This window comes from Diceros bicornis, chromosome 36, assembly GCF_020826845.1.
Source record: "Diceros bicornis minor isolate mBicDic1 chromosome 36, mDicBic1.mat.cur, whole genome shotgun sequence".
NCBI classification, from domain to species: Eukaryota; Metazoa; Chordata; class Mammalia; order Perissodactyla; family Rhinocerotidae; genus Diceros; species Diceros bicornis.
Window position 1 is genome coordinate 26,813,676 of NC_080775.1, and position 15,811 is coordinate 26,829,486.

Here is a 15,811-nt window from a genome sequence, read left to right on the forward strand (position 1 = left end):
AAAAAATATGACAATACCAAATGCTGGAGAGGATAAGGAGAAACTGACTCTCAAACATCACTGGTGGGAATGTAAAATGGTGCAGCCACTCACAAGTTTGGCAGTTTCTTAAAAAGCTAAATACACAATTGCCCTATGTGTCAGAAATTGGGCATTTATCCTAGAGAAATGAAAACTTACATCCATACAAAGCTTGTATATGATTGTTCATAGCGGCTTTATTTTTAATAGTCAAAAACTGCAAACAACTAAAATGTCCCTCAATAGGTGAATAATTAAACAAACTGTGGTACATACATACCACGGCATGCTACTCAGCAATAAAAAGGGACACATTAGTAATACAACTTGGATGGATCTCAAGGGTATTATGGTGATGAAAAAGAAGCCAACATCAAAAACGTATGATTCTATTTAAATGACATTCTCAAAATGACAAAATTATAGACACGGAAAACAGATGAAGGGTTTCCAGGAATTAGGAATGATGGGGGAAGGGGAGCGCGTGTGACTATAAAGGGGTGGCAGGAGGGACTTGTGTGTGATGATGGAACAGTACTGCATCCTGATTGCCGTGGTCATCATACAAACCTACGTGGTAAAATGGCATGGAACTATGCATAAACGTTGTACCAATCTTAATCTCCTGGTTTTGATATTGTGCTATAGTTATGCAAGATGCAATCACTGGGGGAGGCTAGGTGAAGGGTGTATGAGACCTCTCTGCACTATCTCTGCAACTTCCTGTGAATCCATAATTAGTTCAAAATAAAAAGTAAAAGAAAAAATTGTCAAACAAATTGAATATGTTAAACCCCTCAAAAACAGCATAAATGTGGTAGTGTCTCTTTTTTCCCATGTGTGCAAACTTTATAATGTGAAATTTCCTCCATTTCTTCCCACCACCACTCTAAAACTCTCTAATAAAAGTGGCTAACCCTTCTCTTCCAAATATGTCACTTTGGTTGTCAAACTGAAAATCAGGTAAGAAGTGTATTAGTTAGCCTTCTATTAATGGCTGTTTTAATGAGAAATAACATACATCACTTTAGAATTGCCAGAGCCATTGGTGATCAGTAAAGTGAGGCCCAGAAAGGTGACTTCACTTTGCTCTGACACGATTGTTCAGAGGCAAGAGATCAGCTAAGAGCCCAGTTTTGCTATCACTTAGTTCACTACTCTTTGCATTAAATACATTCATTTTCATAGTTAACTAATACCGGTAGATCTCTGCATTTCAGGTCACTCTTCATTAAAAGGATATCTTGTAAATATATTTAAAGAAATCCACTGTTACCATTTTTACCACATTCCTAGTAACTGTCAATATAGATACCTTAGGACTCTAATATAACACTAAGAACACCATTAATTAGCATTCTCTAGCCCATAGTGCAAGGGCTGGCTGTAAAGAACTGGTCACATCAACAGAAACATACCGAACTAACTGTGCTTTTCCAGGTGAAACAGATGGTCTTGACTTTTCAAGTCTTCCTCCATGTTTTTCCTCTTGAGTGTCTCTTACTAAGTTTCTGCGCCTAAAAAAATATTAACTGTATTAATTACTTTATGCTGATTAATAGGAAATTAAAAATAGAAACGTATACAAATAGTCCATCATTTTCATGCACCCAAATGATGTGTTTTCTGACACAAAGAATGACTATGAGTTCCAGCCTTATCTGACACCTGAGACGTCCTTTTGTCCTTCAGGCACACCCATGCATTTCAGACAATGAAGAAATGTTTTGCACAGTATCTCTTTGTACTAGGAACAGGTCTTCCCAGGCTGCCATCGTAAGTCCTTCACTGCGTGTCTTCTATTCTCGGTGCTTACTGCCCCGGATTAAAGTTGCCTATTTTCTTACCTTCCCCACCCAACATAGCAGCAGGGCCTGTGTCTGGTTTTCCAGCATTCCCAGCCTTGGCATAGTCCTTGGCACATACTGGGTTTTCATTAAATACTTAAGTAAATTCTTAATTGAAAAAAATAAGCACATGGAAAAACCAGTAGTTTAAAATTCACCTCCCAGTTAACAGTGTAGCCCATACATTTGTCATTTTCAGACTCACTCTTTCAAATAGGGTCACCAAGGTCAAACACCCCAAAATCAATGAGCATTAGAGGAGCAAGCATGTCTCCCCGTTCTACAGGACTCTTTCCTTCTGTCAGCTCTCTGGGTTTGCTTCCAAAAAGCAATCACCCCCTGGTTTTCAGAATCCCTACAGGTGAGGTTCCTGTGTGAACAGCTGGGAGCCAGTTCTTAACCCAATCAAGTGACAACATACAGCATTAAAAGTAGGCTGAAACTTGTAAGCCTATTTGCTAAATCTTTAAAAAGTGCTCCAGGCACCTCTGACTGCCTCGGCATTTACGTAACACTGGCCCTTAATATTTGCTTCGGCACCTATTTACAGAGGGTCCTAAATGGAACTGGTCTTATATATTTCAGACATTCATCAAACCAGTGTCCACTTCACTTAGGCTTGATAATATCTTTGAGGCTCTAACATTTTTAGTATATTTACTTAAAGTTCTGTTAATAGACAAGACGTGATTTCTATGAATGTTTCCCTAATTAATTCCACATAATTTTAATCACATAATTTTAATCCAAATTCTCCTAACACTTACTTAATCAGGTCCCTACCACTCTGTTTTCACTTCCCATGGGATTTCCCCATGTGTTTCATCATCTTCTTCACATGTTCTTTGCCCTGACTCACCAACTACATGAAAGTGAAGTGGGATTCTTCCCTTCCCATCACAGTGCTCTACACACAAACCCAGGTGATGTCAAATCTTCCTGCTTGGAATATGAAGAGGAGCAGGAAAGAATCAACTTATATCATGGAGAGAGGTGTAAATATCTACTCTCTGTTTTTCTACCATGAAATAAAGTTATGTGAAAAATTAGGCAAAATTTTTTTTTTTTTTTTTTTTTGGTGAGGAAGATCAGCCCTGAGCTAACATCCATGCCAATCCTCGTCTTTTTGCTGAGCAAGACTGGACCTGAGCTAACATCTATTGCCAATCCTCCTCCTTTTGTTTTCCCTTTTTCTCCCCAAAGCCTCAGTAGATACTTGTATGTCATAGTTGCACATCCTTCTAGTTGCTGTATGTGGGACGCCGCCTCAGCATGGCCAGAGAAGCGGTGCGTCGGTGCGCGCCCGGAATCTGAACCTGGGCCGCCAGCAGCGGAGAGCGCGCACTTAACCACTAAGCCACAGGGCTGGCCCCCCAAAATTAGGCAAATTTGTGGTTACTGAAGATATTTCAGAAAACCCATCATGCAAATGTCTACATACTCTTTGAAATCAACAGTGGCTTTCCAGTTTAAACTTGGCTCTAATCTTTTGGTCATTTGATTCTTCCCAAAATTAATTTGGTTCTTCTCCAGTGTACTTCTGTCTGAACCAGTAACAGCTTTATGAAAGGCGACTGCTTCACCCTTCTTAGGTTCCTCGTTAGGCTGATCTTTTTGCTGTTGCTGTTCTTCATTGAAGGTAATTGCCTTTAGAAAGAAGAATTAAGAATAATTTTTACAATGATAACACTTTTGAATTATCTAGAGCTATCTGAAAATTATCACTGATGATAAAGTCAGAAAAGGAAGTCTCAGACGCATCCAACTTGAGTTGCTTAAGCGACACAAATTGGATAAGGGCAACTTCAGGACCAAGGCCTCTCTTGGAGTTAGACTAACAGTAATGTGACCTTCCTAAGCTCGCACCTCTACTGCTGCACACACAGATACAACAACAAGGTGGACCTACTCACTCCTCACCACCACTAGAAAAACTTAAACTCTAACCCTATAGTGACTGGGACACGTCATATTCAAATTCTGGAAACCAAGGATAAAGAAAACATCTTGCAGGTAGCCAGAGATGAAAGACACGTTATAGACAAAGAAACATAACAATTAAAAGAGACTTCTCTTCAGAAACAATGCAAGCCAGAAGAAAAGGGAGTTATATCTTTAGGGCATTGCAAGAAAAAAAAAAAAACCCAAATCTGTCAACTCAACATTCTATACCAGACAAAAAAAACTTTTCAAAAATGAAGGTAAAATAAAGACTTTCACAGATGAACAAAAATGAGAGACTTCATTGCCAGAAGGCCTATGCTAGAGAAGTGTTAATGATGTTCTTCAATCAGAAGGAACATCATACTAGACAGAAACACGGATCTACAAAGAAAAAATGAAAATCTGTAGAAATGGTGAAAATAAATATAAAAGACTTTCTGTATTATTTTTACGTTTTAAAATATAATTGACTAAAGTAAAAATGTAACAATGTTTCAAGGGGTTAACAGCATGTAAAAGTAAAATGTATGACAATAATAGCACAAAGGACAGGGAGAGGCATTCAATGTATACTGTTGTAAGGTGCTTAAACTATTTGTGATATTGAATGCTATTATTTAAAGGCAGACATGATAAAATAGAGATATATATTATAAGCCCTAGGGCAGCAACTAAGAAACTCTTAAAAAGAAGTGTAATTGATGAACTAATAGCATAAATAAAATGGAATCATTTCTAAAAGCTCAATTAATTCAAAAGAGGCATAAAAAGAGAACAAAGAACAAATGGGACAAAGAGAAAACAACTAGCAAGACACTAAATTTAAGTTCAACTCTAATCATTCAAATGAAAATGATTTAAAAATCTCAATTAAAAGAGAAATCATCAGATTGGATAAAAAAGGAAAATCCAACTATTTGTGGTCTAAAAGAAACCACTTCACATATAAAGATACAAATACACTAAAAGTTGGGGCAGGCCCGGTGGCACAAGCGGTTAACAGTTAAGTGCACACGCTCCGCTGCGGCGGCCCAGGGTTCGCAGGTTCGGATCCCGGGTGCGCACCGATGCACTGCTCGTAGAGCCATGCTGTGGCGGCGTCCCATGTAAAGCAGAAGATGGGCATGGATGTTAGCTCAGGGCCAATCTTCCTCAGCAAAAAGGGGAGGATTGGCATCAGATGTTAGCTCAGTGCTGATCTTCCTCACAAAAAAAAAAAAAGTGGTTATCATACAGATCCTCCAGACATTAAAGAATAATACTAGAGTATTGTACTTGATACCAATAAATTAGATAGATTAGATAAAACGTACAAATTCATTGCAAGATACAAACTACCTAAGCTCAACAAGAAATATAAATCTAAATAGTTCTATATCTATTAAAGAAATTGAATTCTCAATATAAAAAAACCTTCAACAAAGAAAGCTCCAGGTACAGATGGCTTCACTGGCAAATTCTACCAAATATTTAAGAAAGACATAATACCCAATCTACATGAAGAATTTCAGAAAGAAGAAAAGTAGTGAATACTTCTCAATTATTTTATGAGGCCACATTACCCAGATACCAAAACTAGACAAAATCATTAAAAGATAAACATGAACCCACACCCTTCATGAATACAGATGCAAAAATCCTCAGTAAAATATTACCAAATTACATCCAGCAATGTCAAACAGGGTAAGACATCGTGACCAAGTGGGATTTATCCCCAGATTCAATGTTAGTTCAGTACTCAAAAATCAGTGTAACGACCACATGTGATCATCTCAAGAGATGCAGTAAAATCACCGCCTCCAGGCAGTAATGGGCCCATCCCCCAAGATTTAAGTGGAGGCCCCTTAAACGGGAAGCACGTAATAAGGTACTCTCCCCCTCCTAGCCAGAGTAGCAGCAGCAGAGGCTTAGTGGGGAAACTGAACTTCCATCCCTGCCTAGCGGTAATGAAGCACCCTATACCACCAGGGATGCCAATGGAAACTAAGTGGCGAACTTGGACTTTCACCCTCACCTTGCAGTACCTCCAGACCTCCAGCAGTGAGAGGTCAGAGATGGCCTTCTAAAACAAAACATTTAAATAAAATCCGAAGGTTCACAACATAATGCCAAAAATGTCCAAGTCACAATAAAAAATTAGTCGTCATGCCAAGAACCAGGAAGATCACAACTAGATTAAGAAAGGATGATGAATAGATGCTTAGACCAAGATGAAATGCATGTTGGAATAATCTGAGATGATTTTAAAGCAGCCATCACAAAAACACTTCAATGAGCAATTACAGAGACTTGAAACAAATGAAAAACTAGAAAGTCTCAGCAAACAAATAGAAGATATAAAGAAGAACCAAATAGAAATTTTGAAACTGAAATTTACAAACCAAAATAAAAACTCATTGGATAGGCTCAGTAACAGGATGGAGAGGACAGAGGAAAGAATCCATGAATCTGAAGACAGAGCAATAGAAATTACCCAATCTGAACAACAAAGAGAAAACAGATTGAAAAAAAAATGAACAGAGTCTCAGGATCTGTGGGACCATAACAAAAAGTCATGTCATCAGAGCACCAGAAGGAGAGGAGAAAGAAGGTCAGACTGAAAATATATTTTAAGAATGTCTGAAATTTTCCTAAACTTGGAAAAAGATATAAATCTAAGCTTCAAGAAGTTGAGCAAACCCTAAACAGAATAAACCCAAAGAAATCCACGCCAAGACACAGAATAATCAAACTCCATAAAACCAAAAACAAGGAAAATCCTTAACAGCAATGAGAGAGAAACGATATTTTACCTATAAGGGAAAAACAATTAAAATAAAAGCAGATTTCTCATGAAAAACCATGGAGGCCAGAAGGACCGGAACAATATTTTTCAAGTGCTGAAAGTAAAGAATTGTCAACTCAGATTACTACATCCAGTGGAAATATTCTTCAAGAATGAATGGGAAATCAAGATGTTCTCAGATGAAAAAAAACTAAGAGCATTTGTCACCAACAGACCTACCCTGAAGGAAAAAGAGTTTTTAAACAGAAAGGATATGATAAAAGAAGGAAACTTGCAACATCAGAAAGGAAGAAAAGAACAACAGAAAAAAACAAAAGTGTGGGTAAATACAAAAGACTTTCATTCTTGTGTTTTCTAAATGTTGTTACAGAAAAAAACAAAAGTGTGGGTAAATACAAAAGACTTTCATTCTTGTGTTTTCTAAATGTTGTTTGAATGTTCAAGCAAAAATTATAATTATTGTCTCATATACTTACTAATATATGTAGAGGAAATAAAGACAATTATAAATGAGAGAGAGTAAAGTGACTTAAAGAGAGATGTGGTTTCTATATTCACTCAGAATGATAAAATGGCAAACCAGTAAGTTATGATAAATTATATATGTATAATATATAGTACAATACGTACAGCATCCACAAAAAAATCTATACAAAGACATACACTCAAAGCACTATGGATAAATCAAATAGAATTCTAAAAGATGTTCAAGTAATCCACAGAAAAACAAGAAACAGGAAAATAAAAACAGAACAAACAGAAAACAAAACTAAACTGCAGACTTAAGTCTTAATATATCAATAATTAAATGTAAATGCTCTAAACACACCAATAGATATATCAACAAATAGACCTTCACAGAGTGGATTTAAAAAATGACTCAACTACTTACTGTCTACAAGAAACTAACTTCAAATACAATGATAAGTAACTTGAAAGTAAAAGGAGGAAAAAAGAAAATACCATGTGAACATTAGTTAAAAGAAAGCAGGAGTGGCTATATTAACATCAGATTAAGCAGATTTCAGAAAAAAGAAAATTACCAAGGACAGAGAGGGACATTACATAATGATAAAATGGTCAATCCATCAAGAAGACATAGCAATCCCAAATGCATAAGCAGAGCTACAAATACAAAAACAAAACTAAAAGGAGAAATAGACAAATCTACAATTGTAGTTGGAGGACTTTAGCACACCTCTCTCAACAACTGATAAACAATCAGCAAGAATACAGAAGAACTTACAACACCAAAACCACACGTTTTAATCCACATTTATAGAACACTCCACTCAGCACAGGAGAACACACATTCTTTTCAAGCATCTAAAGACATACACCAAGAGGGACTATATCCTGGGTCATACAACAAACCTCAGCAAATTCAAAAGAATTAAAATTATTCAGAGCATGTTCTCTGACCACAATGGAATCAAACTAACAATCAGTAACAGAAATATAATAGGAAAATCTCCAAATACTTGTACACTAAACAGCATACTTCTAAATAATCCATGAACCAAAGAGGAAATCTCAAGGAAAATTTGTTTTAAATGCACAAAACTGAATGAAAATGAAAATACAACATATCAAAATGTATGGTAGGCCACTGAAGAAGTTTTGTGAGGGAAATTTATAGCATTAAATGCTTATATTAGAAAAGAGGAAAAGTCTCAAATCAATAGTTTAAGCTGCCACCTTAAAAAACTAGAAAAAGAAGAGCAAGATAAACCCAAAATAAGCAGGAGGATGTAAAAATAGAAGCACCTCCAAAGTGTCAACCACTATGGTGGGAACAGGGTAGTGATACCGCCTTACATCTGACCGTTGTCCTGCCCCCAGAGAGATGCTCACGTGTTAGCACCAGGAGATAGCCCCGAATGTCCTTGTGCATTCATATACAGCTTCTCTACAACTGCAGATCTAAGAGAACTCTTTCAACTAATGTAAATATTTTTAGTGTAGGACTTCTAGTTTTATATGCTTCAAGTAAAATATTCATATCTGAAGTCATCAAAATGCCTATAAATGCAAATGTGACTAGATTAAATTAAATGTATAATAAAAATGAAAAAAAAAACTAGAAAAATAAGAGTAAATGAAACCCAAAGTAAAAAGAAGAAAAGAAATAATAAATACCAACATGAAGTAGAAAAAGGAAAAACAGAGAAAAATCAATGAAACCAAAAGCTAATTCTTCAAGAAAAATTGAGAAAATTGATAGACTTCTAACCAGATGGATCAAGAAAAAATAAAATACCAATAATCAATATCAGGAAAGAGAGAAGTAACAATAACTACAGATTCTACAGATATTAGAAGGTTAATAAGAGAATACTATGAGCAAGTTTATGCCAATAAATTCAACAACTTGGATGAAATGGACAAATTCTTTTAAAGACGATCTCCAGAAGCCCCCTCAAGAAGAAATAGATAACCGCATGGCCCTATAACCAGTCAAGACACTGAACTTGCAGTTAAAAACTTTCCCACAAAGAACCATCCAGGCCCAGATGGCTTAGCTGGTGAATTCTAACAAACATTTAAGACAGAAAGAATATCAATTCTACACGAACTCACAGAACTTCCCAACTCATTCTATAAGTCCAGTATTACTCTGATACCAAAACCAGACAAAGATTAAAGAAAATTACCCATCAATAATCTTATAAATACAGATGCAAAACATCTTAACAAATAAAATCCAAAAATATGTTAAAAAGATAATATACCCTGAATGAATGAAGTTTCTCTCAGAAATGAAAGGTTTGTTGATCATTTGAAAATCAATGTAATTCACAATGTTAACAAACTAAAAAAGAAAAAGCGCATGATTATCTCAATAGGTACAGAAATACCATTTGATAAAATCCAACAGCCATTCGTAAGGAAAGATCTCAATAACTTGAAATAGAGGGGAACTTCCTCAACCTTATAAATTTCATCTGTGAAAACCACACAGCTAACATCACACTTAACAGTGAGAAACAAAGTTTTCCCTTTACCACCAGGAACAAGAGACCACTTCTGTTCAGTTCTGTACTGGAGGTTCCAGCTAGTGCATTAAGGAAAGAAAAAGACATAAAAGCACTGAGATTGGAAAGGAAGGGGTAAAATCATCATTCACAGACAATATGATCATGTACATAGAAAATCCTCTGGAATCTACAAACCAGAAACTAGAACTAATAAGTGAGTTTAGCAATGTTTCAGGATATAAAATTAACATACAAAAATCAAGTGCATTTTTATATAGCAGCAACAAATAATCAGAAATTGAAAATTTAAAACTACTATTAACAATAGCCCCCAAATATACTTTGATAGGTTTCACAAGCGATGTGTAAGACCTGTGTACTGCAAGTTACAAAACATTGCTGACAGAAATTAAATAAGACCTAAATAAATGGAGAAACATACTGTGTTGATGGATTGGAAACTTCAATATTGTTAAGATGTCATTTCTCCCTAAATTGATCTATAGATTCAACACAATCTCAATCATAATTCCTTCAAGCTTTTTATGAAGAAATTGGCAAGCTGACTCTAATATTCTAACGGACATGCAAAAGGCATAGAATAACCAAACAACTTTGAAAAAGAACAACATTGGAGGATTTACACTACCTGACTTCAAGATTTATTATAAACCTACAGTAATCAAGACAGTGTGCTACTGGTATAAAAATAGAAAATAGATTCATGAAACATAAATACACCCACACAAATGGAAAATTGATTTTTGACAAAGGTATAAAGGCAATTCAGTGGAGAAAGGATAGTTTTATCAACAAATACAGGTGCTAGAACAACTAGACATCTACATACAAAAGAAAAAAGAACTTTGATCCATATCTCATATCATGAACAAAAAATAAATTAAAATGGATCATAGACCTAAACGTAAAATCTAACATTTAAAATCTTCCATAAGAAAACATTGGAGAAAATCTTTGTGATGCTGGGTTTAGCAAACCTTTATTAGATACAACAATACAAAAAAAATTAATAAATTAGACTTCATAAAAATTGAGGACATATGCTCTTTGAAAGACCCTGTGTGGAGTATGAAATGACAAGCCACAAACTGGGAGAAAATATTTAAAAATCACATATCTGACAGAATATATAAGCCAAAAATATATATAAAGATCTCTCACAACTCAGTAATAAGAAACCAAACAACCCAATAAAAAACCGGGCAAAAGATCTGAATAGACACTTTACCACTTAAGATCTATGAATGGCATATGAAAGGATGCAGTCAAGAAATGCAAATTAAAATTCAATGAGATACCAGTACACCCCCTATTAGAATGTCTAAAATTAAAGGATGGACCAAACCAACTACTGACGAGTATGTGGAAGAACTGAAACTCTCACACACTGCCAGCATGAATGTAAAATATTACAACCACTTTGGAAAGCAGTTTACCAGTTGCTCAAAAAGTTAAACATACAACTACCATATACCAGTAGTTTAACTTCTTGCCACTTCACTCCTAAGTTTTACTCAAGAGAAATGAAAGCATGTGATCTGTAAAAATAAACAGCCCAAAACAAAATATTAAAAATATGAGAGCTTAAATTTTAAAGATATGTACAACGTTTGGAAGATAAAGTAAAGAAATATTTGCAGAAAGTGGGATGGCGGGAGTGGGGGGGTGAGAGAAAAGAAAATCAGAGGATCAATCTCAGAGGCCCAACATCCAACTAGCAAGTTTCAACAAGAGAACAGAGAAGAAAAATGATTCAAGATGTAATACAAAAAATATTTTCCAGTTGTGAAGGACTTATATCACCATTAATGAAAAACAAACAAAAACCAGCACCAACCATATCATCATGAAAATTACAGAACATTAGGAATAAGAGAAGACTCTAACGGCTCTGCTAGACGGGAAAAGCCAAAACAAACAGGTCACATAGGAAAATATGCCTTTAAAATTCTAAGTAAAAATTATTTTCAAACTATCATTACAGAAACAACAACTGAGAGAGAATAAAGATATTTTCAAATATGCTAACCCTCAATTTTTTCCCTCCTATGTGCCTCTTTAACTTAGGAAGCTCCACCAAAATAATGGGGTGCACCAAGACAAGGAAAACTGAATAAAAAGAAGCTTCCTCAACATGATAAACGCCGTATATGAAAAGGCCACGGCTAACATCATATTCAGTGGTGAAAGCCTGAAAGCTTCTCCCCACAGATCAGGAATAAGACAGTCTGCTTTCACCACTTCTATTCAACACAGTCCTGAAAGTTCTTCCCACAGTAATTAGGCAAGAAAAATCAATAAATAAACATCCAAATTGGAAAGAAAGAAGTAAAACTATCTCTTTGCAGATGACATGACCTTATATGTAGAAAAACCAAAAGACTCAAAAAAACATAAATGAGTGAATAAATGAATTCAGCAAAAGGGCAGGATTCAATTTTGAATTTAACACTCAAAAATCAGATCTGAGTTTAACACTCAAAAATCAGCTGTATTTCTATAGACCAGTAGCCAACAATCAAAAAGGATATTAAGTAAACAACTCCATTTACAATGGCATCAAAAAGAGCAAAATATTAACAAATAAATTTAAACAAGGAAGCAGATTGCACACTGAAAACTATACAACACTGCTGGAGGAAATTAAAGAAGACAAAGACAAGTGGAAAGACACCCATGTTCATGGATTGGAAGACTTAATTTTGTTAAGATGACAATGCTATACAAAGCAATCTACAGATTCAATACAATCCATATCAAAATCCCAATTGTGTTTTTTGCAGAAATGGTAAAACCAAGCCTAAAATTCACATAGATAGTCAGGAAACCCTGAATAGCCAAAACAGTCCTGAAAAACAAAAACAAAGTTTGAAGACTCACATCTTCTGATTTCAAAACTACTACAAAGCTAAAGTAATCAAAACAGTATGGGACTGGTGTAAGGACAGACATATAGACTGACGGAATAAAATTGTAAGCCCCAAAATAAACCCTTACATGTACAGTCAATTGATTTTCAATAAGAGTGTCAAGGCCACTCAACAGGGAAAGAACAATTTCTTCAGTAAACGGTGCTGGGAAAACTGGATATCCACTTGTAAAAGAATGAAATTTGACTCCTACCTTACACCATTTACAAAACTTAACTCAAAATCAATCAAAGACCTAAACTTAAGAACTAAAACTACAAAATTCTTAGAAGAAAACAAAGGAGCAAATCTTCATGACCATGGATTTGACAATGATTTCTTAAATATCATAAAAACACAGGCAACAACAAAAAATTATTAATTAAACTTCATCAAAATTTAAAACTTTTGTGCATTAAAGGACACTATCAAGATGAGTAAAAAGATAACCCATAGAATGGGAGAAAATATTTGCAAATAGTCTATCTGATAAGGGATTAATATCTACAATATGTAAAGAACTCCTACAACTCAACAACAAAGACAACCCAATTTTTTAAATGGGTAAAGGACTTAAATAGACATTTCTTCAAAGAAGATATACAAATGGCCAATAAGCACATGAAAATATGTTCAACATCACTAATCATTAGGGAAATGCAAATCAAAACCACAATGAGATACCATACTTCACACTTACTAAGATGTCTATAATATAACACATACACACAGAAAATAACAAGTGTTGGAGAAGATGTGGATAAACTAGAATCCTCATACATTGTTGGTAAGAATGTAAAATGGTTCAGCTGTTGTGGAAACAATTTGGCAGTTCCTCCAAAAGTTAAACACAGAATTACCACATGACCCACAAATTCCACTCCTAGGTATATACCCAAAATAATTGAAAACAAGGACTCAAACATATACCTGTATGTCGATATTCATACCATTTTTCACAATAAACCAAAAGGTGGAAACAACTCACGTGTCCATCAATAGATGAATGGATAAACAAAATGTGGTATACATGTAAATGGAATATTATTCAGCCATAAAAATGAAGTTCTGACACATGCTACAACATGGATGAACCATGAAAACATTATACTAAGTGAAATAAGCCAAATAGAAAGGGACAAATATTGTATCATTCCACTTATCTGAAATATCTAGAATAGACAAATTCATAGAGACAGAAAGTAGATTAGAATTTACCAGGAGCAGAGGGGAGGGGTTATTGCTTAATGGGTACAGAGTTTTAGTTTGGGATGATGAAAGAGACCTGGAAATAGACAGTAGCAATGGGTGCACAACATTGTGAATGTAATTAATGTCACTGAATGATACACTTAAAATGGCAAATTTTATGTTTTATGACTATATTTTACTACAATAATAACAACAAAGGAAAACTGAAGTCCAGGAAACAAGTGATCCAACACCAAGAAACACAAAGAATTCACAGGATGATGACAAAGAGAAGTGCCAGGACAAGAGCAGCAGTGGTCTAGCAAAATCCGGAGTACTCCAGAAGCGGCAGGGGACCTGATAAATTATCTCACGTGGGATCCGCGGAACTGACATCTGCTTGAGAAGCAGCCTGGAGCTTAAGTGTGTCACGTGAGTACTCCTTGCGTATCGTTTCGTACCCACATCAGCTTTAACCAAAATTTATTTTGTAAAATATTATATTGACTGATTTCTTTGTCCAGCACTATTTCAAAAGCCATGAAAGACACAAAAGCAGCACCGTTCTTGTGCACGTGCAGCTCACACGCTTACTAAGACAATCCAATTCAGTAGTAATCATGGGATGCCCAGAAAGGATAAAAATAATCAAAACATCTAGGCTTCATTAACAGGGCTGAGTCCATTGTTCCTAGTGTTATTAACTCAAAAGGGAAGATGAAAAAGCCCTATTTAGAAAGCAATTTGAAATATTATACCTATCACATAAGGAAGATCAGAAACATTCTTAAAGTACTACATTTACAATATAATGTTTACAATTGGGGAATTTTTAATTAATTTTAACATATTATATTACTCATATTATTATAATTAATTAATTTTATTTATATTATATTGTGAAAAATAGTCTATTAAAAGCAGTGTCCAAAATAGGCAGAATTATGTTGATTTTTTTATACTATACAAGTTGTAATCAAGTAATATAATGTTATGAAAGTTTAAAAGAGACTATAAAACTTACTTGTTTAGACATATTTTCTGAAAATTTTGCTGATTTTTCTCTTAAAAATGTGACGAGGTCTTTATAAACTGCACCTTTTCTCTCATAGTTAATTTCCCCCTCATCATCTGTTTTGCCCTTGGGGAGAAGAAGTTTGGTGCTATTATGAATGTAACAGCAATATAAGATCCCAACCAACACATCACAACCCAAGCCCACGTATTGTTTTTTTCTCTAAAAGATCCACGTGGTAGTTTTTATACATGAAATGTATAAGCAAATCCTTTCCCCCTTAACTTAATGTTATTCATTCATTCATTCATTCATTCATTCAGCAAGCCCCTACTGGGTCCCTCCCATATGCACCTGGGGCGCTCTGCTATTCAGCAGAGAACTGAGAGCTTCCTTTCCTCTGCAGTCCTCCAATGTAGAAACGCATTATGACTTCAAGAACCTTTGACGAAGTCATAAAAGGCCTCAAGAGTAGAATGTCGCCACAGAAAAGCCTGTTTCTCTTTGTCACACTCTGCTATTGTGTGTGTAGCACGGCTGCTCTAGGGTTATGATCTCTATGTAACCATCTGTCCCTCCACCCTCTGCCTCTCTCTTCCTTTTTGTCTCTTTCCCTTCCATTCTCCTGTTATTCTCCCCTAACCAATAAATAAACACACATAACTATAGTGTGTATATAATTGTACTATATATATACACACACACACACATAATTGTAGTGTGTTATACATTTTGTTGTAATTACTGAATAGTTTCTTTTTTTTTTTTTTTATAATTTTATTTATTTATTTTTTCCCCCAAAGCCCCAGTAGATAGTTGTATGACATAGCTGCACATCCTTCTAGTTGCTGTATGTGGCACGATGCCTCAGCATGGCCAGAGAAGCGGTGCGTCGGTGCGCGCCTGGGATCCGAACCCAGGCCGCCAGCAGCAGAGCGCACTCACTTAACTGCTAAGCCACGGGGCCGGCCCTACTGAATAGTTTCATGTTCCTTGTCTTTTATTTTTTTAAACTGAGAGGACTACTTAGATGTTCCCATACCAAATAAATTTGTATATTGATCGACAACCTTTGACAGAAACAAAGGCTCCTTGACCTA

General features: G+C 35.4%; 2 protein-coding genes across 3 annotated transcripts in view; both read right to left on the reverse strand.

Annotated features, from left to right (window-relative positions):
* Positions 1-15,811, reverse strand: part of ODAD2 (outer dynein arm docking complex subunit 2) — a 182,302-nt gene that overhangs the window by 147,681 nt on the left and 18,810 nt on the right. For both annotated transcript variants that reach the window (XM_058532680.1, XM_058532681.1), the window contains 3 exons: positions 14,721-14,837; positions 3,310-3,515; positions 1,440-1,538 (listed from right to left, as the gene is read on the reverse strand). In XM_058532680.1, coding sequence (XP_058388663.1) covers positions 1,440-1,538; positions 3,310-3,515; positions 14,721-14,837 — 422 coding nt within the window. The remainder of the gene's footprint in view (positions 1-1,439; positions 1,539-3,309; positions 3,516-14,720; positions 14,838-15,811) is intronic.
* MPP7 (MAGUK p55 scaffold protein 7) overlaps positions 1-15,811 on the reverse strand; it is a 456,322-nt gene that overhangs the window by 89,823 nt on the left and 350,688 nt on the right. The window lies entirely within an intron of this gene.